We start from the raw sequence: 26,257 nt of genomic DNA, 5'->3' as shown, positions 1-26,257 counted from the left end.
GAAGTAAAAGTTGCACCTGCATACGACATGAGTGGGTTGCTATGCACCCACGTACTGAGGCAATAGCAAAGTCACACCTTAGTGGATCCAAAATAGAAATCTGATGTCAATTTACTACTCCCAGGCCGTTTTTGACGTCATCACTTTCAAGCCCTATACTTATTAGCCGAACAGCACGAATACTCGTGCCAATTTTTTTCGTCCAGAGTATTCATCCAAAGAGCTTTCATCAGCTATGATCAGGGGGACTAACCTGCTAACGGCCTATGACTATGTATGTCCTTCAGCAGGCTTCGCGTCATTCCTGGACGATTATTTTGTCGCTGGACGAACTGCCCCTTCTCCAGAGTTGAACTGAGCAGTTTCACCGACAAAGCTGTCTGTCTCTATACACTACGATGTAGTCAGGAAACACGATTAATTTGGTAGCAATCAACTCGAATTTTACAATAATTATGTGTCTGTGTGTTTGAACGCCGCTAGCTAGCTAGCTAGCTAGCTAGATAGCGTAGAGTCGCCATAAAGCTAGACGCAATTAACCAACGAGCAGAGTAATGATGACGGCGAGTAGCTTAGGTCATTTGGCGGTACGTGTCGTAGTAAGCGCTCCGACGTCCCGGTTTGTGCAGATTGTGGCTATTGTAACCTGCGTTGCGGCTCATATCGTCGACCCCAGTGCCAGTGGTGTACAGTCGGATGATAATGCCAGCAAGAGACTGCAGCCCAAGCTGGCAGCTGCTGCTTATTCTACAGCAACCAGAAATCCACGATCTGGCTATTCTACAACGCGCTACAACCCTGTGGCAGCAGGCACCATGTCTGCAGATAACGTTATGAATGAGGAGCGTATGTATGAAGAAGGGAGTGACATAGAGAGGTTGCTGCAGAGCGTCCTCACACCAGTGAAGTACGGGGTGGCTCGGCCCCTACCTCCGGGTACAGGGCAAAGTGATTTGCTCTCGCTGCCCAACCTCGTCTACATGTTGAGTATGCCGCCATCAGCTGTCGTTATCTCAGCCACAACGCACCGTAATGAATACGGTTCTTTGGTATGCATTGGCATGGCCGACAACACACAGTCGGCTAATCACTCTCCACAAGTCAAATTGAGAATACTGGATATCTCTGGCAGCCAGGGGCAGACATGGCGCACCGTGGGCTTTATCAATTTCACAGGAATCGACCCGAAGTGCATGGCCGAAGCGACAGAAAACTTCCTACCGGCACTGACAAGCAGCCCGTCCAAGAATAGTGTTTTCATATTTGGACTGGGAGTGTATGACGAATGTGCAGTTCTGTTTTCCTGGAGTAGCCAAGGTGGCCTGGAGCATGTCCAAACGAACCATGGCTCAGAGCTGGTCCCACATCTCTACCACGCTTTAGCATCTCAAAACGGCAGTGGAGGCACAGGCGCTGATGTTCACCTTGTTGCTTTTGGTGGAAAGTTCTGCCTGCATGTTGACAAGGCTGAGAAGGCCAGCTGTGTGCTCAATGCTAATGGTACGAATACACTCTGGGAGCTAGAAATTAAGCAAGCTCAAGCAGACTTGCCCTCATGGAAACTAGTAGATGTTAGCGAACAGTCACCAAAGCCAGAGCCAAGGTATTCAGCAGACATGTTCGCAGTAAACAGCAGCACGCTGGTAATGTACGGGGGCTTTGCACAGTCCGACTACTCTTCCACGCCTCTGTGTGACCTCTGGTTATTCGACAGGGTGAGTCAGAGCTGGGAGATGATGGCCAATCTGACGGCGGACTGCGAGGCGAGATCTCGCTGTGTGAATGTGTTCCCAGTGGCAGTGAAGCAGCTTGCAGTGTACAGTGAGACAAGTGGCACGCTAGTCGTGGTAGTGGCACTATGCCAGAGTAGTGACTACACTGTGTATAGTATTCAACTGGACGGCAAGGCAGCGGATGCAGTGTGGACGGCAACAGAGAAGTCATCGCTGACTGGCAACTCTGACTTCTCCTTTTTCTACGATGCGGGTACGGATACGATGACCAAACTTGCACTGGCCTCTGTCAACGACTCCCTGTACCTAGTGGAAAACAACGGTCTTTCGACACATCGTCTTGTGTTTGATCGCAGCTCGGTCAGTCCTGACCAACCGACTGGGACTGCTAGTGCCGCGCTGCTGGATATCAACGATGCCGTTAAGGACCAGTTTGTTGGGAACTGGGGCTGTGTGGCATCTAGACCCGTCACTCTGCCCATGCCTGCAGCATCGCAGTGCTACGACACAGACTTTGCGCGGCGAGTGGACGTGCACTCCTTTCTACTCGGCGGCATGTGTGGAAATGGACATGGTGACGTACCCGCAGCGGAGCAAGAAGTAATGCCAGTATGGACCCTGGCTAGTCTTGGCGATATCGATGTACCCACGGCCAAAGTGTTCTACACCAAAAACCTCCCAGCACCTGGCCCTCTGTTCGGTCAGCGCATGGGGCACACAACAGTCTATCAGGCTGCTGACGGGGTGGAGGTCATAGCTCTTTTCGGCGGCGGTCTTGCAAAGTCCATCGTTGACTATAGCTATGTGTTGGCCCCACCAGAAGTCTGGTGTTTCAACATCAACACCTATGAGTGGGTGTTATCGGGTGCAAAAGACGGTCCCAGTGCCCGATTGTTTCACGTCTCATTTCCCATTCACTCCACATCGTTTGCGGTCTATGGTGGGACAACACAGCCGCAGGGTGTGTTCAGTGCAACCAATGACTTCTGGGTGTTTACATTTAGTGACCTGGGCGAGTGTGCCGGAAACTGGACGGACTTGACGCTAGCCTCGAGTCCGCCGCTACCGCAGCTGTACGGCCATGCACTGAGCTACTACAGGGAAAATCCCATCGTCTTCGGCGGCGGCAATAGTGGAACGCACTGCTGCATGTCTAATCTGCTGTTCACGATCCATACTGACGTTGAGAACAGCAGTGTGTCGTGGAGGAATCTGAGCTTCGACTCTACCGGTCCTCCTGTTGGTCGACGCTTCCACACCTTGTCGCCGTACACAAATCGCTCCTTCTTGGTCATGGGCAATCACAGTAAGCCATACGAACGCCTAAAGTACTATACTACAACGGAACTATTTCTGATCAACAGTGATGCACCGTATGGCCAGGATGCTGTGACAGTCCTACCATTATTTACCAGTCACGTCACATTCTTCATGCAAAAGGCAGGCGGCTATCTGTTGGGTGGTCGCACCACGTTTGAGAACTCGAAACGCGGCGATGCGGGCGAGAAAACCTTTGTTTATGGCAACCAGTATGCTACTCTGGACTACGGCATGTGTCCGCTTGGCAGGGAGAGTGTGGCTGGTGAGTGTGAACTCTGCCCGAACAGTAGCTACTCGTCCACACTGAATTTGAACTGTTCTTCCTGCGTGAATGGTACACTGACCAGGGCACCGGGTGCTATCGAGGTCAATGCCTGTTTTGCTCCCGACCCGTGCATTCCTGACCCATGCCACGGCCATGGGTCATGTAAGAACAAGGCTGGACGTGCCCAGTGCTTCTGTGATCCAGGTTATATGCCTGAAACCATGTGCTATCTACCAATCTACTTCCTAATTGCCGGCTTTATTGCGCTGCTCCTGTTGCTGATTGTGCTCACTGTGGCGCGCAAGTACCATCGAAGCCGCAGAGAGACGCAGGAGAAACAAAGGCAGCTCCGTGCATCACGCAAGAAGATCACCGAGCTGACTCGCGTCTGGGAGATCCAGTGGCACCAGCTGACAATGAGAGAGAAGATGGCAGCCGGTGGCTTTGGCGAAGTCTGGCTGGCCGAGCTCAGCGACATGCTCGTGGCAGTCAAGCATTTAAAGCAGTCATCGCTCACAGAGCCCGCCAGTGTGCAAGACTTCCGTCGTGAAGTGGAGCTAATGCAGACTCTCCGCCATCCAAACATAGTCCTGTTTCTAGGGGCTGGATCTTCTGGGTCCGGACATCTATTCATTGTCATGGAGTACCTGAAACGGGGTGCTCTGCGTAACTTGATTAGAGATACCAGCACTCCGTTAGATTATAGTGATAAGTTACGCTTTGCTCTGGATGCCGCCAAGGGTATGTCCTTTCTACATGGCTCGACACCACCTCGCATCCATCGCGATTTGAAGAGCTCCAATCTGCTTGTCAGTGACAAGTGGGTGGTGAAGGTCGCTGACTTTGGAACAGCCCGCCTAATAGAGACTCTTGACAAACAGCAGCCCGTCTCCCAGGAGATGGAAGGTCTGTGTGTGAACATAGCCGTGCCGCGTGATGAGAGGACTCCACTGCTGCAAGGTGAAGGTTACTTGTCCGGGGCAGTCGGCACTTCACTCTGGCAGTCTCCGGAGATGATGCTACGCAAAGAGTACGGCGCTAGCACTGACGTATATAGGTGAGTTTTACATGTGAGCCACCTGCTCTATTCTTCCCAGCTGCTTTATTCTTCCCAGCTGCTATATTCTTCCCAGCTGCTTTATTCTTCCCAGCTGCTTTATTCTTCCCAGCTGCTTGAGAACATCACTGGTCATGTACTGTCGGGGACATGGAAATCCGGTCGCACGTCCAGCGGCCCCAGGGGCGCTGGCCATGCAGGCGTGGGTAAGCAGTACACACATAAATGTGCTGCAGTGCGCCGGTCGCATCGGATCAACGTGACTGCAAACTGCGCACTGCATGCAACGTTCTGTACGCGCTGAGGGCGCCGGCCCCGGTCAATCGACTGGATTTCCATGTCCACGACAGTACATGTACTTGTATCTTCTACAGCACACGAGTCCTACAGATAGAAATCCGAAATGCGCTTCAGAATGGGTGGAATTGGATTCCATGGATTTTGACGAAGACCTCTGCATAATCGAACAGTGTATGCATCGTAGGGAATTCTGGAATTTAGGGAATTGTATGTAATAAAATGAGCTATTGTGAATGTGCTTCTTTAGTGACTGTGCCTTGCTTCACTGTACAGAGGTATCTTTGGAATTGCATTAGCGCCGGGGTGATATCATGTATGTTGCACAAGGGAGAAAACAGGGCATCTCCGAGCAAACAATGCGCTGCGGCCATGGTCTTGCATATCGCCGCACGGGGCAAACACTTTGGATAACTGTAAATTGTCAAAACCCATACCGTCATATGTTCGTCTTTCTGCGTCCGTCCAGTCAAGGTCTGCATGTTCGGTGATGGCCAGGTGTAAATGCCAACTAGCCATTCTGTGTAAAGTTGTGCAGTATCTTGAAGATTTGGTCAAACATAATAGAGAGGTACTGCTATACGTGAAACGTAGAGAAATCATGTAGAGAGTAGGTGCCTGGGTTAGAGTCTACGGCTTCGCGTGTTTTGGGTGCAAATTTCTACGCATAGATTAGGTTCTCTACGTTGTGGCACACGCAAAGAAAATGCGTGCAGATCCGTTGGGTATCATTCAAATGCGGGCAGAAAACTGCCAAATATGGCAGGGGAAATTCCCAGTACACATTCCTTGTGATGTCTGCAGAACAGGTTTCCTTTACGTTACGGGAACGCGAAGAGAGTTCTCCTGATTCTTCGCGTCGTGTTCCCATAACGTAGAGCAGAACATCACTATTTTACCGGAAAGAACTCGTGGACTAATACGTAACTGTGTGCTATGCTGTGGTGCTTGCAATGCTGTGGTGCTTGCAGCTTTGGAATTGTTCTGTACGAGATCTTCTTCCGCAAGCGGCCATTCGTGGAACGGGAAGACTTCCGCTTCTACAGTGTGCTGACGGATGCTGTAGTATCTGGTTATCGACCAGATGTCAGTGAAGATTCGTTTGGCGATGATGTTCCCGTGGAGTATGTCATGCTCATGGAGCACTGTTGGAAAGCAGACCCAAGCAGTCGACCAACGTTCGCCGACATTGTCAACCGCCTCCAAAAGCTGAGTTCCGTTTGAATGGTACAGGCATCTTCCAGCGCTGCAAAAATAAGCCCTGTCAAGCTGCGTCGGACCAAGTCCACGAATTCATACACACACAGACACAGACACATGCTTGTGCACAAGCACACAAGCCCATACTATAGTTATTTCGTTAGGTCTGGTTGGAGCCTGAACTATTCCTCGTGGTAGTTTGCTTTGCTGGTTGGGAGCTAATGGGAGAGGGAGGGGTGTAATAAAGAAGTTGATAAACACTGTTGCCTCCATGTGGACTTTATGTAAACACTACATTCATTGTGAAAAGCAGTGATTAAGTGTGAGCCAGTGGCGTTCACAAGCCACTTTTTTTTACTATAATTATTCAATTTTTTTAATTCCAGTATTGGTGACTAGTATCTAGTGATTAGTAAGTCTAGCATCTCAGTCTAGAGGAACTAGCAAAGGAGTATTCAACAAATCCATCTCTTAGTGTTACAATTCGATTCATTTTTTGGCAATCATCCCAGTATCTTTCCAGCTGGTCTGGACCCTCTAGGGATGCTTGTTTGACTATATCGCCATCAAGTGAAGAAGAATGCATGCCACATTCAACAAACTGTGACTAAGATGTTCTTTTAACTTCCGTTTGACCTGCTTGCAAGACAAGATTCTTCAATATACCTTCAAATGACCCAATTACCTACCATCAAGGTTTAGACTCGGATGGAGAGCCAAAGACATGTTAGAGTGATAGCCAGTTAGTTGTAGAATGTCAGTACTCAGTGACTGTCGGTCAGTTTTGTGCAATGTTATCGCATGAGCTGATTGTCATTTAGCTGGTGGTGTTAGTGGACCTTATAGCGTAAGTTGTAGTTCCTTGATCCTTTTCTTTATTATACATCAAAATTGTACTTGAATCGTTTGCAGGCAACCTGCCTACACTCAAGAGAGCACTGCATTTCACACAAATCCATTAGAGGTAACGTGTACGTTGCCTGCAAACGATTCAAGTATAATGAAGCTGCGTGAAGCGTCCTTCAAAATTTTCAAAATTGTACATCGCTTTTAATCTAGAGGAATGCAGATTGCAACAAAAAACTCAATTATCTCCGGGCAGATTTTTAATTTCAAAGCATTTGGCACCCTGTCATATTGGGGTTTGGGATAGGGGCTTCATCTCCTCACACATAAACCTTTACTTTCAACCAGTGTATTTCCAAAAAAAAGTGTACTCCTGCTCTTCAATCTATCCTGACATGCCCTGACAACATAGGTAGATGTATTACTGAAACGAATACTAGTATTTGAAGTACTAATTATGACACAAGATGAAGGCCGTATGCCATTATTTTATTACTTCAGAAGTTTTTCTGTTTTCACCCTGCATAATGCCAGTTTTGGTGTACCGTTGATGAGGTATGCAGCAAAGAGACCGTATTGTGTTTGAGTTGAGGTACCCTAATGCAAGTGCTTAGAAACAAACTTCAGAAGTACCTTCAAGTAAACCTGCCTCTATCTGAAAGAACGGCGTGTTACAGCAACTTCAAGCAGCCATAACCGCTTCAAAGTGCCCAAATGTAACAGTTAATACCCGGCCTGGCTTAACCTAACACTGTAATTATATTGATTTTCTCATTTTGGACACCCCGGGCCCGGCATTGCAAAAAGAGGTCATTAAAACCAGTGTTGTTTTATGGAGATGTGCATGTACTGTCGTGGACATGGAAATCCGGTCGCACGTCTAGCGGCCGCAGGGCGCTGGCTATGCAGCCGTGGATAAGCGGTACACACATGCATTTATGCGTTGCAGCTCGCTGGTCGCATCAGATCAACATGTGCACTGCACGCAGCGTTCTGTACGCGCTGAGGGCGCCGGCCCCGGTCAATCGACTGGATTTCCATGTCCGCTACAGTATCTTGCTGTAGGGGCCTGTGCAAGCATCCAGGTCCAGGACCAAGAAAAATTAAGGCACTACTGAATCATAGACGAGGCATAGTCCCCCTACCCACAGCAGTCATGACCAAGCGAAGACGCAAGTGCAGGATGAGGTATTCTTGTTTCTTGTGAATGTTCTACCTACAAACAAGAACAGATTGATAATGGCCAATGGACCTCTCTCAAATATATGAATACCTCTACATACCGCGGCAGGGCACTAATCTGCAAAAAAAGTATGCGACAAATCTATAGTCGTGGGTGAAAACAGGAGGGCTCCCGACTGTTCAAAAGCAGACACCGAGATACGAAGGCTAAAATGCGGGAACACTACAAGTAGATGACAGCCTAGAGCACTAGAGCACTGTTTGAAACTGCACCAATGTACCAAACACAAACGAGAAAGAGACCAGCTGCAACACTGGGCAAGCCTAAATGCGGGCAATGTTTTGATTAAACACTTGCCGTTGCACACAATAAAAAAAATAAAATATAAGAAAAGCCTCGTGATGGAGGACAGAGGTAAGCAAAACTGGCAAAGAAAATAGCAGTCGAAAAGTGACCACAGTCTTAGGAGGGGTATGGGGCAAGAAAAGTATCAGCAAAAGGTAAGAGCAATTGAGAAATGGTTGTAATGATGTGATGTGTCGTATCATGCTCGGTCAACGGTCGAAATGAACAAGAAAAGGGTACAAGAATATGGCACTCTTCAATCCAGCCCAGCTAGAGGCGGCTGACAAGGAAAATAATAGTGCATTTTATGCAATTGAGAGCAGTGAATGGGATGGCAGCATGCAATGCTTTTCTCTAGTCAAGGTAAATAGGCCGAAAGCATGGTGCCAGGAGCGAAAAGCACAGTTCTAGACATGGCTGGAGTGCAGTGCAGAGGCCAACACTACATGGTCCTTGGTGCAGGGTCATGCTAGACTGTTGACAAGTGGAGGTCATTGATTATGACACGCAGCTACTCGTAAACAGATCCTCACTGTACATGAGCAGTGCAGGGGTAGCGTGCACATAGCCAAGCGCACCGGCACGTTCCTCGCACAGGACAGCTTGGCATCTACTCGCTTTTATTCGAGGACCAATCATAAGTCTGAAAGATAATTTTATAGTTCAGAGTGCGCACTATGCCGAACAATTTCCGACACATGTCACCAGGTGGCATATATTTGATAATCCACTTCAGTAGCTGCACCACAGTAAACAGATAAGAACAAATTGAATTACATCTGCAGTACAAATAGACTCGCAGCGGTGGCCCGCTGGTACGAAAATGTTCCTCAACGCCTCAGGCAATGCCAACGCGAATCCGTGGAAACTGATGAAGTCACACAGCATGTAATTGTGTCTGCCACCTTTAGGATTCATTTACTTGAATCTTGTGTCATACATTGAAGAACAGTATGACATTTTGACAAAAGTCTGGGTTCCGGCACCGGATATCACTGGCCTGCACAATTCATATCGTACTTCCCCACATATAAGCCCATGGGCTTATAAGTGAAAATTAAATTTGCTACAAAAAAGATTTGTTGCTGTGTGAACATGTTCGGGTAGAAGCCCATACGCTTATATGTAGGGCTCAAACGATTAGTCCGATTAACCGGTTGCAGACCGGTTACGAAGAATTAACGGTTAACCGATAAAGATAACGGTTAACGAAGTAACTTTTCAGTCCATTTTTCAAGTATCAGGTCGTTGCAAAGTGTGCACTTTCGCGGGCTGTCGCACGTGTACGCAATTTCTGGGCTGTCAACTCGGTCATATCTGGTCTCTTGGTGTGAGAGTATGTATGAATGAGCATGCAAGAGAATGTACAAGTGTGCGCTGTACTGAATAGGGTACACTTTTTGAATGAGTAGAGTCAAATATACGGTTAAAAAAGAGTTCGCAGACTTGCCGTGGCTTATAGGTTATAACCGTTAAACCGACCGTTAGCTTAGCAGTTAACCGTCAGGGGTAAAACCGTGACCGTTTGAGCCCTACTTATATGTGCAATACAGGTTTGTCTGTGTCCTAAACAACGGTGTTATCACAATGCTTAGCAGTATATTCAGCTCCCGGGTGTTTCACCAATACTGTACAAGCAGAAATATTCGTCTGGAATTTAATTTCGTCTTTTTCGTCCAAGGAGCTTTGGGACTAAATTAAATGCCGGACGAATGTTGATTTGTCCAGCGTTTCAATACACTGGCATAGTCCATGGGCTAAATTTTCAACCGGACGAACTCCCTTTCTTTGGAGTTGGACAAAATTATTGACCGACGAAATTTTCTGCCCGTACAATAGTGTTCACATATAAGCGCATGCGCTTATAATTGAGGGGTGCGCTTCTGGCCGGACATAAACACATGCGCTTCTGGCCGGACATAAACACATGCGCTTATATGTGCGGAAGTACGGTATGCCACTTTTTTCCCACCAGTGTACGGGATCGGTACCAGGGCAGGCCACGAAACTTGAACACTGTCCAGCTCTCCCTTCCCTCACCGCCGGTGATTTGCCGTATGATTTTGAGTACGCACTGCACCGGTTCACATGACTGCATACAGTCGACTCCTGATATAACGAACACTATATAAGCCCATGCCATCGTACAGGAGAATTAGTTCGTTATAGCCGAAGTTTGTTATAACCGAAATGCACTCAGACCATACAACCAACATGTCATGTGGCCCATCACAGTATGATTGCACTTAGTTTACATGTGGCCCTGCACAATATGGTTCATTATACACGAAACTGTTCGCTATAAAGGATCAATGTTGTTATGGGTTCAAACAGGAACATGGACACTGGTTCGCTATATCACGGAATTCGCTATGTGCGAGTTTGTTATTGACAAGTGGAGTCGACTATAACTGTAATACACCAGGAGAGGCTGTTAGAGGCACTCCCAGCTCCGATGCGCACCAGCGATATGTGACCCAGCACGCTTGCATTCTTGAGCTTTATGCGCTGCAAAGATGAGTGAGTGTCTCCTCTACAACAACACAAAGCAATCACATGAACTGTGTACAGGGAACTCCCTCTTCCAAATCTGCCGGTTTTTGATGGTCGGATGCCAAATTTGGGTGATACGCACCAGATTCGTGCGAATTGTTTGCTTGTGCCATAATGTAGAGATCGTTTATCTCTACGTAAAAATCGGGATCCACAATGTACTGTAACCTAGATGCATGTTTTACGCGATTTCTCTACATTTCATGTGAAGTGGAACATCTATTTTGTCTTTTCACCCAAACACACAAGATGAAATGGAGCACATCGCAGCGACAGGAGCAGCAGCAAGCAAAGAGAAAGGAAATCAAAATGGAAGGTACCCTCATCTTCTAAAATAACTCACCTCGTATTTAGTCTCAGCAAAGTCTGACTGATACCACTGGAATATTCTGCTCAAGTGAATCTACACACCCCAACATAACACAAGACAGAACTGTTTTAAAAGTGTGCTGGAGAAAATACGGAAGAGCAGCAGGGGAAGTTCACCCTAAAATGAAAACTTCACAACCTGTAGTGAAAAATGCACTGATTCCAATGGTGAAGGTCCGAGGTTGATCGGAGCAGCCGTTCTGGGGTTATACCTGCTTGAAGTTCGCACTAAATTTGGTGACATCATGATGACATCATTAACTGGCCCAGACCAGGCCGGATTTATGATGTCAGAGAGATAGACTTTGTATGGGAGTAGATGGGGATAAACCAATTTCTTTCTTGTTTCTCTGCAACAATGAATTTCATACTAGATTATTTTGGCCGATATGGCAAATAGTGTAAAAAGAATGGGCTGCCCAGGTAGCCCTGATATCTAACCTGCAATTGGAGGTGAGATTCCTTCGAAAGGAGAATTGGCGGTCCTCAAACAAAGGAACTCCCACCCCCAGGATGAGACTGTACAAACCCAGAGTACGCCTGAAACTCAATCCGCAGAAGTACAACGGCCTGCTGCAGCAGATGACAGCGTCAGGTTATACAGTGCGGCGGTACAGTCGTCACAGGTACGTTTCCGATAACATCCTTAGCATACAGAATTACACCCTGTTCAGACGTGATAGACCATCTCATGGCGGAGGCTTAGTAGCATATGTAAAAGATCATTTCCAAGTCCGCATTGTGAAGGCTGACACCCAGATGGAAATGCTCATGTTAGAGGTCAGCGGGCAGCGTTCCAAGGTTCTCCTTGGTGATGTGCACCGTCCTCCAGGCACTCCAGTGCAATACTTGCAGGACTTGACTAAAGCATTAGACACCGTCGTCTCCACACTGCTGACGTCACCTATGGTCCTTGTTGGATGCTTCAATGTCAATGTAAGCTTCTGCGAAAGTCCTCAGCTCAACAGCTTGCTGCACTTGTGTAATTCTTTCAACACCAAGAACAAAGTGGACAGTCCTACCAGAGCTGAACCCCAGGGCAGCCAAGCAATGCTGGACGTCGCTTTGGCCGGAGACAAACACATGCACTCTTGTGTCGAAGTACCTTGTACAAAGCACAATCAGTGACCACTTCACTGTAGCACTTGCCTTGCGATTCACAACGTCCTTCACACCGCCCGTGCGACGTAGTCGGAACATAGCAAGAATCGACATGGGTCAATTTGCACATGATCTTCTTAATAGTGATCTCGAGAACCTTGCGCGGACAGAAGACGAATTGTGTGATATGTGGCTGGAGAAACGTGTCACTGTCTTGAACACTCATGCCCCTATCCGTCTACACCGCCCTAAAGCTCCTTTCCGGAAATCCTTCCCTGGAAGACGTTAGCTCTGCATAACCTAGTCCAGCAATGGAATACGACCCATCGGCGGTGGAAGGCATCAAGTGCAGACGCGGCTCTACGCAATGTCTTCACTTCGGCCCAAGACAAAGCCAAGTGTATGCCACGATACTTTTTGTTCTGTAAAGATAACCCAAGATGTGCTCACGTTGAGCCAAGTCACTATTGCAATTGAAGTTTGTAAATTGGTCCTTCGAGCTGGCTAGCCACGACATCTCGGAGCCGTCTACTTTAGGGGTCGTCGCAAAAGTTTTCTGTCGTCCCTGAAACGAACATTGTTCATTTCGTACTCGGACCCCTCCCCTCCCTCTGAAACCACCACAGCTTGTTATGCTGGACGACGAAAATCGCATGCATGTACATGCCATATGTCCAGTGTCGGTCGACTTGCGATTTTGGCTCGCAACCCCCCCCCCCCCAAACGAATCATGTTCGTTTCAGGGACGACAGCATTTTTTTTGCGACGACCCCTTAGGGACTTCTTGCTGCTAGTCAGGCCAACGCACGATAAACCTGGCAGACCATTAACTATCTCAGCGGTCGTAGCAAGTCCTCAATTTCACCAGTCGTCCGTGTTTCTAAGCTCATTGAGCAATTCAGTGGTGTTGGGTCCGACCTAACCAGACCACTGCGTCGTTCAGCCTCACTGGATCCAGTAAAGAAGGAGAATGACGAAGAATTTGATCTCGCAAGTGCGCAAGATAATAGTTAAGCTGCTTTCCAATATTTATGCGCGGAAAGCTGCAGGTAGCAACCAGATTCCAGCTGCAATCCTGAAACACTGTTCTCCTGTTCTTGCATCGTCCCTAACAATACTAATCAATGCATCTCTAGCTTCTGGTGGTGTTTCTGCATCCTATAAGATTGCGGATATTCGTCCCCTCTTCAAGTCAGGCGACAAAGCTATAGCTAAGAACTGTAGACCAATATCGTTACTATCAATAGTCTCCAAAGTCTTAGAACGGGTAGTCGATGAGAGATTCTGTAAGTTGAACTACTAAGTTCCTCTCTGAAAATTCCTTATTACCCGTAAACCAGTTTGCATATCGCCCGCTTCACTCCACAGAAGATGCCCGGACATTGGCTGTAGACCGATATTTGGAGGCAGCGGATCAGCAGCGCCATACAGGCCTTGTACTTGTCGACATGAGTAAGGCCTTCGACAAAGTCAAACACCAAGTATTGGTTACAGATCTATTTCAGCTTGGCATAACCCCCTGCAAGAGTACCATTGGATTATTCTAGATCAACGAGTCATTATAGCATCTAGGCCGTCTAGGGAGACTAGAACAGGCAGCCCAGGACCAAAGCCCAAGTCGTTTAGTATTCCAGTCGCTCGTGTCGCCTCTCTAGACGCTGTGGCTCACTGTTCTAGGTTATAAGCATGGGGTACATGTAGATGTGGACAGTTGTGCTAGACTCAACTCTTCAAGTCTTCAAGCCTGAGCCCAAAGGAACAATACATGTAAAAACTGTGTCTATACACTACAGATTCACTGTGTCTATACACTACAGGTTCACTGTGTCTATACACTACAGGTTCACTGTGTCTATACACTACAGGTTAACTGTGTCTATACACTACAGGTTAACTGTGTCTATACACTACAGGTTAACTGTGTCTATACACTACAGGTTAACTGTGTCTATACACTACAGGTTCACTGTGTCTATACACTACAGGTTCACTGTGTCTATACACTACAGGTTCACTGTGTCTATACACTACAGGTTAACTGTGTCTATACACTACAGGTTAACTGTGTCTATACACTACAGGTTCACTGTGTCTATACACTACAGGTTCACTGTGTCTATACACTACAGGTTAACTGTGTCTATACACTACAGGTTCACTGTGTCTATACACTACAGGTTCACTGTGTCTATACACTACAGGTTAACTGTGTCTATACACTACAGGTTAACTGTGTCTATACACTACAGGTTCACTGTGTCTATACACTACAGGTTCACTGTGTCTATACACTACAGGTTCACTGTGTCTATACACTACAGGTTAACTGTGTCTATACACTACAGGTTCACTGTGTCTATACACTACAGGTTGTGTCTATACACTACAGGTTAACTGTGTCTATACACTACAGGTTGTGTCTATACACTACAGGTTCACTGTGTCTATACACTACAGGTTCACTGTGTCTATACACTACAGGTTAACTGTGTCTATACACTACAGGTTCACTGTGTCTATACACTACAGGTTCACTGTGTCTATACACTACAGGTTCACTGTGTCTATACACTACAGGTTCACTGTGTCTATACACTACAGGTTAACTGTGTCTATACACTACAGGTTAACTGTGTCTATACACTACAGGTTAACTGTGTCTATACACTACAGGTTCACTGTGTCTATACACTACAGGTTAACTGTGTCTATACACTACAGGTTAACTGTGTCTATACACTACAGGTTAACTGTGTCTATACACTACAGGTTCACCGTGACTGTGTCTATACACTACAGGTTAACTGTGTCTATACACTACAGGTTAACTGTGTCTATACACTACAGGTTCACTGTGTCTATACACTACAGGTTCACTGTGTCTATACACTACAGGTTCACTGTGTCTATACACTACAGGTTAACTGTGTCTATACACTACAGGTTAACTGTGTCTATACACTACAGGTTAACTGTGTCTATACACTACAGGTTCACTGTGTCTATACACTACAGGTTAACTGTGTCTATACACTACAGGTTAACTGTGTCTATACACTACAGGTTAACTGTGTCTATACACTACAGGTTCACCGTGACTGTGTCTATACACTACAGGTTAACTGTGTCTATACACTACAGGTTAACTGTGTCTATACACTACAGGTTAACTGTGTCTATACACTACAGGTTCACTGTGTCTATACACTACAGGTTAACTGTGTCTATACACTACAGGTTCACTGTGTCTATACACTACAGGTTCACTGTGTCTATACACTACATGTAAAAACTGTGTCTATACACTACAGGTTAACTGTGTCTATACACTACAGGTTCACTGTGTCTATACACTACAGGTTCACTGTGTCTATACACTACAGGTTAACTGTGTCTATACACTACAGGTTAACTGTGTCTATACACTACAGGTTAACTGTGTCTATACACTACAGGTTAACTGTGTCTATACACTACAGGTTAACTGTGTCTATACACTACAGGTTAACTGTGTCTATACACTACAGGTTAACTGTGTCTATACACTACAGGTTAACTGTGTCTATACACTACAGGTTCACTGTGTCTATACACTACAGGTTAACTGTGTCTATACACTACAGGTTAACTGTGTCTATACACTACAGGTTAACTGTGTCTATACACTACAGGTTCACTGTGTCTATACACTACAGGTTCACTGTGTCTATACACTACAGGTTCACTGTGTCTATACACTACAGGTTCACTGTGTCTATACACTACAGGTTAACTGTGTCTATACACTACAGGTTCACTGTGTCTATACACTACAGGTTAACTGTGTCTATACACTACAGGTTCACAGCTGTACACGTTTTAAAGTCCAACCGCTCTTCCGCACTACATGTACCTTAAAAGGTAGTGCAGAAGAGAGTTGGGTAAACGTCATTGACCATACCTCGTGTTTATCAGGATCCACATCAATGCCACCGTCATCCAGAAACGCAGCAACAGCTACATCAAGCTGCTCATCAAGTTCCTGGAGCAAATATATCAAGACAGTGGCCAAAAAAATTTCAACTCATTCGTTCAAGCAAATGGTGGGCAGAAGAGAGTGAAAGGGGGGAGGGGGGGGGGGAGGGGGCAAGATAAGGGGGCATTTTGTGACCGTCATTACCACCAACCCAGTCCCAGCGTAAACCTACCAAGAACGGAAAGATGAGTCAAAATTCATCAGTTTGCGGGAATAAAAAGGTACAAAATGTCTGAAGAAAACAATTGACTGTCCAATGCATCACATAACGCTATTCATCAGCTGAAAAAGGTTAAAAGAGTCTGTCAGCCTCTGAAGAACAGGTCACATGAGTCGATAATGTCTCGTTTCTGTTACCCATATCCCTGTTGGGATGTACACTTTGAAAACAAGTCTTGTTTGCATTGCATACCTCTGCAGAGTAGACCTTGATGGGTGGGCAACTCCTGGCACCACAGACAATGGCAAAATGCACGCGTGGGTCACAAGTCGGCAAGCACATTTGCAGACGAGGATCATTCTTATGGAAGGGTCGATGTACCTGACAGAGAGATAACCAAAGTGATAGTAAAAATCTCTCAACAACAGCTAGCCTGTCCATGAGAAAGAATCACACGTGCAACATTCGAACTACATGAGTGCAACCTGCTTCAAAGTCATGCAATCACAAAAAAATTACAGTTCGGGTGAGGCCCAGCTAGAGGCTGAGTTTTCCACATCCGTGGGAACGCCACGAAAACATAAATAACTGAAACAAAACATAAATAACTGAAACAAACAAGCCCAATACATACGACATCTAATACAGTCGTCCCTCTCTAATCCGGCACCTTTTGCTACGGCGTTTTCTGCTGGATTAACGAGGGTGCTGGATAAAGAAATCCTGCCCTCTGATCCGGCCCTACCCAATTGCATGCATGTATCATACGTCAAAACGCAGGGTTTTTCCGTGTCGACCCAAGTATTTGGTGCACGGCTTTATATTGTTATCGCATGAGCTGATTGTTTAGTAACTGGTGGTGTTAGTGGACAGTAAAGCGTAACTTGTAGTTCCTTGGTCTTTCTCTTGGTATAAATTGAGTTAGGGTTCGGAAAAGTCCTAACAACCAACCGAACTGAACTCTCCCGCGCGAGGTCAAGTACAGTTGTCAACTGAACTGAACTCTGAAGTGGCCCCGCGCGCGCGGCACTGACCAGACTGGCCTAGCCTGGCCTGGCAAGGAGTGCACCTGTACGGCACGCGATTTACGACTGCCGGATTATGAAATCAACCTACGTGCAGTTTGAGCGATTCGTTTCAAAAAGTCACTGCCGGAGGCGGAATTCAAGTGCCGGATTAAGATGTAGGAATTGAACGAAAAAAATCAGTTTCGTCAGAAAGTGCGCCGGTTGGCAAGGGTTCCGGATAAACAAGTGCCGGATTAGAGAGAGACGACTGTAGTACAATACAATAAAAATCTCACCGCACTTCTATCACATCCACACATCGCTCATCCACCCACTGCAATTCACCTGATTAGGAGCTCTCTTGTTAGCACGGAGAATGCCGTTTTCGATGCCGCTCAACGAGTACTCCAGGCCACCAATCATGTAGGATATACTGTTGAAGAACTACACACACATACACACACACACACACATACACACATACACACATACACACGCACACACACACATACACACACACATACACACACACGCATGCACACACGGTGACACACACACACACACACACACACACACACGCACGCACACACACACACACACACACACACACACACACACACATCCACCATTACAGCAATATCAGTCAGACAACCGGGATTCATGGTACTAAACATCTCCTTCAAGTACAAGCTAGCTGCGGACGTCCAAAAGTGATACATGCGATACCTGACAAGTACCGACTGCAGGTACGCGTAACTAGCAACCGACACCGTGAATAGTGTAGGTATGTGCGTACGGCTTATGTCAGGTCAGAGGTGGCGAATCTGGCACCAGTTGATAATACATTGCACTACTTTCCACAGTACAGTACAGTACAGTACAGTACAGTACAGTACATGGATTATCAAAAGTGAAGTATAGGACTAAATGCGTACCATACTCTGGTATGCAAATAGGCAACATGAAGACAAGAGGCAAGAACTTTATAGCTCAATGTCCGCCTCACTTATTCTATTTATTGCCATACGCTGGTAAACACAGCACTAGTACCATATTACTGAATGTTAGTTAGCAGCAATCACAGCACAGTGCAACCACTGCAGTCACTCAGCCAAGTAGACAAGAGCACCAGAGCTACACATGGCGTCGCACCACACACACACACACACACACAGGCTAAGCTCCCAGCAAGGCTAGTAGCTTAGCTCATGTTCGGAAAAATAATCGGTGAACGGATCGGCATACCTTGAATCGATCCCAGGCGGTTTTGGGCGAGTCAAATTGTGTTGTGGCATGCATGACCAGGACGTTATAGATGTTGATGAAGAAAGCCGTCCTCTGCCGTGAATCTAGTGTTGCCACATCACAGCGCTGCAGCTCACACGCCAGTTGAGAGTACTGAGAAAAGGCTTCGCTGCGCCCCATAGCTTCATAGTCAACCGCCTAGAATCAGCAATCGCACGCAGAGCACAGCAACCCATGTAGCAGACAGGTTTAATTAAGGCACTTGCATACCAGAAAAGCAACAGCATCGTTCGTTCAAACAAGACTCAAAACATACCATGATGACACATGCTGGTACCTGATGGGTGAGGATGTTGAAATTGTGGAAAGCCAGAGGATGGGAAATCTACACAACTGGTACACTCCATCATTAACAAGCCTCAGCGTCACATGAATGAGCAGTACGTACATGATTAGTACATGAGAACTATAATCCACCTTGCCCATCATAAGAGGGCATTTGACAAACTTACCTTGCCATCAGGTGACAGGAACAAGTCATACATGCTGAGAATCTTTCTGCGCATTATCTCCGCGAGAACCTTAGCTGCGGCAGGAGTGGCAACATTCAGAAAACATAGAGGGGAAACAAGCAAGAAATACACAATAGGAGGAAATGATTAGTACCGTACGCGCACGAATACAAGCCCCCCTTCGAATAGAGCCCGTCCCTCAGAGGCATTCGAAGTAATACAGCCCCGTCTCGAATAAAAGCCTGAGGCTCTAATCGAGCGCCCACAGTCCGTACGTTGTAGTGCAGTACATGAACCATGTACGGTATGCACGATCAACACAGTGTGCTTTGCGGATCACTAGATCCGTATTGGAGGTACTGGATTGCTCTGGCCCTCTGGGGTCAACGTAGAGACATGCAAAAATGGGAACACACTGCGCCAAAAACGGATGTGTGTAACCAAAGGGGAGCACACCGCGAGCTGAAAAAATAAAGCCCACTCTCGAATAGGGCCCCCTCTCAAAATACAGCCCCCCCCCCCCCCCCTCTGGGTGTCTTCTGGAAAAATAGAGCCCCGGGGCTTCTATTCGCGCCTATACGGTAAGTGGTGTAGAGCGGACCTATGTATTTTCACGTAAAGTGATAGATTGGCACAGTGTTGTGTGGCAAAGGAGGGAGAACAGTGTTCTGACACCTGTGTCCAGAGGCAGCAATAGCACTGAGAAGCTGAAGAGGCAGCAATAGCACTGAGAAGGGCAGCTAGAGCACTGAGATGATGCTGTACAAGATAACTCCAGTTAGCTATATGAAAACCGACTAAGGCAGTCCATGTATCGTGCGTGCTTATCACAATGGTTACTGTACTACATGTCAATGAGTTCACTGCCAATGCTTTAGAATAGAATGTTGGCAATTCGCCTTTCAGCAATTATTGTAAACCGGGAAACATTTGCGGCGTACACTGTGCATACACTACTGCATACACTGTGCATACGCTGTGCATACACTGTGCATACACTGTGCATACACTGTGCATACACTGTGCATACACTGTGCATACACTGTGCATACAATGTGCATACACTGCATACACTGTGCATACACTGTGCATACACTGCTCTTTGTCGTTGATATCATCACAACATATGCCTCAACCTCGTGTCACAACATATGCCTCAACCTCGTGTCACAACATATGCCTCAACCTCGTGTCACAACATATGCCTCAACCAACATATGCCTCAACCTCGTGTAAGATGCTAAATGACACCGTAAGGCTGTACAACTTCATCACAGACACTCCTACACAGTGGTGCACAAAGACAATGGTCTTCACCCAAAATGCGTGCAAAACAACAACAACAACAACAACAACAACAACAACAACAACAACAACAACAACAACAACAACAACAAAAATAGTCCCATGCCAGAATGGTCACTCAGATAAGACGGTTGGAGGGTCTGCATGTTGGTACAGCTGCCAGCTGGCATGTGTGTGTGTGTGTGTGTGTGTGTGTGTGTGTGTGTGTGTGTGTGTGTGTGTGTGTGTGTCCCATATGGTGCAGTGGTATGTGCAGTCGATTTCCAATCGAGAGGCTGCGGGTTGAATTCCCGACGATTATGATCGCACACGTCTTTCTTCTCTTTCTCATTCTCCAAGCTCTTCTTTCATTCTCCTGGGTGGTTAGCCAGTGTATGGCGGAGTATGTGGTGTGGTGTGTGTGTAAAAAAAATGAAAAATGAAAAATAGGATTCACTGGCCAGAAAAAGCCACTTCAATCAGCTGTGTGGTGGATACCAGGCTAAAATTAGTGGCGGGCAATTCATCAGCCTTGCAAGCTGTTGAATGGTGTAATCCCAGCACACGTTGCTATGTCTAACATAGCTGTTCGCTATCATCGCTTCCGCGATGGGCATGTCTGAGTCTGAGTGTGTGTGTGTGTGGGGGGGGGGGGGGGTGGGTGACATAAATCAGCCCCAAATCTTGGTTATGCTATACGGATCAAAATTGGCGTACAAACAAAACTAGGATGTAACCATACAAAACTGTAACACCGTAATGCCCGCAATGTAGTAGATTGAATTCTCAGTGTGGCATCTTGCATTGTTGTGTTTTTGTTCAGGGAGGGGAAACCATAGTCCAATCCAGATATTGAAATTTCAAGCAGGTGGCCTAATGTCCCAATCCATATACCCTTGTCCAATTGGTAAAAAGTGTCCATTTTGTTTCGGCCTGGCTAAATTTCTGTAGTTATTAACCCTGTACACCGGCAGGTGAATGCAATTGAATATCAACACTCACCAGGCCGAGGCTCCAATTCACACACCATAAACGTGTTCAATGCTTCCGTTGGTTCATCCTCCAGGAATCGGTAGAACAATTTCTCGTCCTTGAAGAAATGGTCGTGGCAGACATGGTGAAGGTAGTGACGCTTAATGAGCGTTTGTCCAATCTCCACAGCCTCACTGCGACCTGGCAACAAAGACACGACCAAGATCTCGTAAACCAAGAAGTAACAAGACTGTATTCCATGCTTGCGATGATATCGGAGTGCCAATACGGCATTTCATTCAGAGAAGCAGACACACACCGTGACAGTGATTTATAGGTGAGTCACCATGATACACCATGATACACCATGATACACCATGATACACCATGATACACATTGCACATGTCACAACAGTGCCAAAGAAAACTGCTCAAGATGGATCTCGTCCAAAGGACACAGGAACGAAAGCACCACAAGGATGCGAAACGACCTGAGAGCACAAGTAGCCACAACAAAGTGTGATATAGCCAGAATACAGGTGACAGCGCCAATGTAGAAATCCAGGTTTTGCATCCTGGGTCTCGGAAACCGTTCCGGGATGCAGGGACTGAGGTCTGTAGGTATGCTTTCGGAAAGTCTGTTGATGACCTACCCTGAAACAAGTATGAACCCTGGATCATTCTCTGGTCGTCTCGCAAGAGCAAAGTTCATAGAAAGTTTACATGATCCCCTGCCTTGTATGCAACCTGAAGCAGGAGTTTGTACACAGAAGTTATGTCATCTGATCGCCATTTGGTTACAACTTCTCCATCGTTGGCAAAACACCTTTGGAAGTACAAATCCGCTCATATCCAAATACAGGCTTCAGCAATTGCAAAAATGTTTCCCCGAAACCTCTGGTTCCGAAATTCATGACGCAATACCTGTCCAATGCTGCTGATCACTAAACAAGAGTATTAAGCATCATCCATAGAACACTCACTGATATCTCGTAAGCGACAGACGAAATTGACCAAGTCAGTACCAGTAATGCAGGCCTTGTACGAGCGCAGGTGGTACGTCCTGTCCTTGATAAGGCCTGACTTGCGTATCTCCCGAACCAGTGAAGCATATTGATCCACTGACTCTGGTACCACCTCCAAATCTAATAAGAGTAAACAGCGTGGAAGATCACAGAACAAGTAAAGTTGCATCATGGCTTGCAAAGCAAACTGTAGGCATGGCATAAGCATGACTCGCAAGAATGAGCATGCCTACAGTTAAACAGCAGACGGTGAGCTAGCCCAACGGGCCCTGTGAATGACCCATCAAACTCATGTGCAATGCAAACTGCTGGTAGAAAAAAGGTCTAGTCACGAAACTGTGTGTTTCAAGACCAAATCTGCGGATAAAGAATTCCCCTACGCATCGTGAAAAGAAAACAAATAGTCTGCTGCCGACACACCATCTAAACTAACAAATGAAAACGAAAGTGAAGCACACTGGTCAATCTATGCCGAGGATGATTCTTTCCGGAGCTAAACGCCATTGTGTGGAAATTCACTTGCTTGCTTGCAATGCGGTCACCGAAGTTCATGTTAACACCTACCATTGGACTGAACAGCGGGTAGCAAGCAGTCGGTCGGTAGGGCGGGTGTCCGAGAAGTTGGCCGCGTGCGCCGCAAGTAGTGGATGTGGGTGTCCAGATCCCCACTAGCCTCCTGTTGCAAGAAACACACACACACACACACACACACACACACACACACACACACACACATGACAACAGTCAACTACTGCAAAAAGCCATTATTCTAACGAGCCGTAAATGTAACGATTTCCTAAAATTGACTGGTTTACGTGTACCAAAGGTAACGATTCTCACTCCTTCTCAACGCTCACTGGCAACAGTATAAGTATCGATTTCTGCATAGCATTTTCCATTGTAAAGACAGATTTCTCCTCGTTAACTCGGTAGATTTAGCACGTCGTTATAATATAAGGCGTCCACAGTATACATAAACAAGCAAGTAGCGTTTTTAGCTATCATTGTCTAATACCAAAAACTGGCAAGTTCAGACAGGTTGGTGTGACACAAATTATACACACCAACCTACTAAGCTACTACCTTCCAAAGCTTCGCAAAATAATGACTAGTATGCAGGTGCTCCCGAGCAACATGACAAACAAGCTTTGACGTGTCCTGACCAAAACAATCCACATGCCAATCAAAGGGATCAAGTCATGTAATACATTTAATTATAATTCCACCATGTTACAAGGCAACACTATGCAACTCAGTTGAATGGATTATGTATTGTGTATTATGTAAGCCACACAATATACGCATCCTTTCGCTCGTATTGATAGGAACTTAGGGTTCTCTGTGTCGCTGTATGCATGCTGTATTATTAATTTTTATCTGACATCATTATGAATTTTTAACTAGAGCTGATCAGATTGGTCCATTTATATTTTCACTGGTTTCTATACTAGTCTTACTGGTCTTCTTGTTTGTGGTACCCTTCTCCCACCAGTTACTGTTAGTGTTCTTGTTGCTGCTGTTGTTCTTGTTGTTGTTGCTGCTGCCGCTGCTGGTGGTTTGAATTCTTTATTCTCACGTGGTTGTTGTTGTTGTTGTTGTGGTTGTTGTTGTTGTTGCTGCTGTTGTTGTTGTTGTTGTTGTTGCTGCTGCTGCTGGTGGATATTGTTGAAAACTCTACCTTGTGATTCTGTTTGTGAATAAGTCTTTCCAACCGTTACCGTATTGAGGGTGGGATTGTACAGCTACATGGACATGTAGAAGTCAAACAATACTCGTAGAGAGCTCGGCAGAGCGTGCTTACACAGAGGGTGGAGCAATATCGTGTTACTAGTAGTAACTTACTACTCAGAGATTCATATGAAAAGTGAGCCCCCTCCCCTCCCTCCCTCCCGCACCCCACCCCTTGGCCTTACTCCCTTCTTCAGCGCATTATCAGTAAACAGTACTTAAGACCGCTACCAGATAAAGTTTTCAAACTCACCAATTCCTGTAATTCATCAAGGCCTCCGAGATGCCGATCGTTGAAAAGCACCTGCGGGGTGACCGACACTCCACACAGTTCAATCATCTCCTCTTGCCGCTCACAGAACACATCTAGATTAATGTCAATAAACGGCAAACCCAGAGCTTCAAGTTTGGAGAAGACGTGTGATGCCTCTGGACACCCAGTTGTGCTGTACACGGTCACCCGGCCAGCAATTGAGAAGGCCAGCGCGTGGCGTATTCTGGCTGAAAAACTATTGTGATGTGACCTCCTGCTGCCGCCTGTGGAGACGCTACCTGATGACTTGGTGCTAGCAATGGAACTGGTCGTGTTCCGCCTACTGCTGGTAGTGGCTCGACTGTCATTTCTTCTTATGGGCTGCACCCTTTTCAGTGACGTTGTCCTCTTTCTAGGCGAGTCAGGATCTGGCCAGCTATCAGTATCAGACCTGGGTCGATGGGGTTCACCGGCAGCGGCAGACGTAAGGGACCTGCTAGCTATGCTGCACGTTCTAGATCTCATCGGGTCAGAATCAGCCATGGCGCTTACATAAAGGTGGTGGCTCTTACGATTTCCAAATTCGAACTTCTAACCCAAACCATGGGAACTCAAACCAACTGCTCTGAGCACAACTTCGCAGCCACACGATCCTCAGCACAAGAGAGCGCTTCCAGCAGCATTACGATGCTGAGCCAACTCGTAACCGCAAAGCGGCACTCAGTCCGCCGAAGGCAACGGACGCACACAAGAAGGAACCTCAGAATCAGTAGGTTTCAGTATCTCACAACTGCACTCAATCTTGAAGAAGACATTTGATACGCATACGCATGCCGAAAAATCTTATCCTGGGCCTGGCAGCAACTGAGAGCATGGGCACAACGCCAGTCTGAAGTGAAGTACTAGGCGTTTCACTTTGAAGCCATCCAGGCCGTTCTGTCGAATACTCGAAGGCTCAGACCGTAACTTCACAAGTACCGGTACTACAATGCAGGTGAATGAACTTGTTGTTTCAAGAAACATGCGTCGGTTATAAAAATAAAACCTGAAAAGGGCACAAAAGGACACAGCATGCATATGACAGCTTCCCCATAAGGCCGCGGTCACACCGAGCTCGATTCAGCCGTTCAGCCGAAAAAAGCGCTTGTTTACGTCACTATTACCATGGAAATGGCTGAAAAATGTCCAACAAGCGACTTTCAGCCGTGGCTGACTCTCAGCCGTTTTTTTCCGGCTTGTTTCAGCCACAGCTTGTACAAGCGGCTGAAAGCCGAAATTCAAAAAATAAATTGAGTGCGCTTGGAGCACACCATGTAGCTAGTTGACATGATGAACTGATATTGATGTTCTTTCTTGTGTCCGTGGAACCGTGCTATCCCTGCGCCTTTGGTTTTGACCGTGAGCCTGTCTATCCAACTACACTGTATTCAGTTTGATTTGGATTTTGTCCGACGACCATGGATTTCTGCCGCTGTGCCTCTAGACTGCTGCGTAGATTGTTGGAGCTGTGGTTTGAGGCCAAGACAAGGCACCACACTCACGACCGAATTCATGAAGAAAGCCGGGTACGAAGAAGAGAGTGGATTGCAACTGAGTTGAAGAACGGCAACTGGCGGGGCAGAAAGCTCGACATCAGGAAACACCACCCGAACCATCGCGTCCATGCACACCGAACAAATAAAAAGAGCACGACTTCGCAATTCAGAATCCGGGCTTCCTTTGCTTCTTCCTCAAAACTGAACACAAGAACAAGTACAGTTTTAGATCGCGAACGTTCTGCTTTCCGG

At 46.6% G+C, this 26,257-nt stretch overlaps 2 protein-coding genes across 2 annotated transcripts; one reads left to right on the top strand and one right to left on the bottom strand.

Moving 5' to 3' along the window:
* Positions 1–196: 196 nt before the first annotated feature.
* On the top strand, positions 197–6,610 carry LOC135805882 (uncharacterized). Its single transcript, XM_065320002.1, has 2 exons — positions 197–4,375; positions 5,644–6,610. Exons 1-2 carry the CDS (start codon positions 555–557, stop codon positions 5,894–5,896), a joined length of 4,074 nt encoding a protein of 1,357 aa, XP_065176074.1. The 5' UTR covers positions 197–554; the 3' UTR covers positions 5,897–6,610.
* A 1,292-nt stretch (positions 6,611–7,902) lies between these two features.
* LOC135807139 (uncharacterized) lies at positions 7,903–25,481 on the bottom strand. The gene is made up of 11 exons (XM_065321175.1): positions 24,471–25,481; positions 23,054–23,165; positions 22,448–22,609; positions 21,495–21,665; positions 19,209–19,282; positions 18,697–18,894; positions 17,797–17,895; positions 16,697–16,825; positions 16,210–16,290; positions 11,143–11,202; positions 7,903–8,985 (listed from the first exon to the last, which is right to left on the bottom strand). Exons 1-11 carry the CDS (start codon positions 25,011–25,013, stop codon positions 8,857–8,859), a joined length of 1,758 nt encoding a protein of 585 aa, XP_065177247.1. The 5' UTR covers positions 25,014–25,481; the 3' UTR covers positions 7,903–8,856.
* Between the last annotated feature and the right edge of the window lie 776 nt (positions 25,482–26,257).

Source organism: Sycon ciliatum, chromosome 1 (genome assembly GCF_964019385.1).
Source record: "Sycon ciliatum chromosome 1, ocSycCili1.1, whole genome shotgun sequence".
Classification (NCBI taxonomy): Eukaryota; Metazoa; Porifera; class Calcarea; order Leucosolenida; family Sycettidae; genus Sycon; species Sycon ciliatum.
This window is presented reverse-complemented; position numbering and strand designations above follow the sequence as displayed.

What these genes read in the sequence shown, in the direction of transcription:
- LOC135805882 (XM_065320002.1), top strand. Translation starts at nt 555, where the DNA reads ATGATGACGGCGAGTAGCTTAGGTCATTTGGCGGTACGTGTCGTAGTA. An exon ending in GCTAGCACTGACGTATATAG is followed by an intron (nt 4,376 to 5,643) that starts GTGAGTTTTACA and finishes TGGTGCTTGCAG; the next exon opens with CTTTGGAATTGTTCTGTACG.
- LOC135807139 (XM_065321175.1), bottom strand. Translation starts at nt 25,013, where the DNA reads ATGGCTGATTCTGACCCGATGAGATCTAGAACGTGCAGCATAGCTAGC. An exon ending in TGAATTGGAGCCTCGGCCTG is followed by an intron (nt 19,283 to 21,494) that starts GTGAGTGTTGAT and finishes CTCCTGCCGCAG; the next exon opens with CTAAGGTTCTCGCGGAGATA. An exon ending in TTGCTGAGACTAAATACGAG is followed by an intron (nt 8,986 to 11,142) that starts GTGAGTTATTTT and finishes ACTGTGGTGCAG; the next exon opens with CTACTGAAGTGGATTATCAA.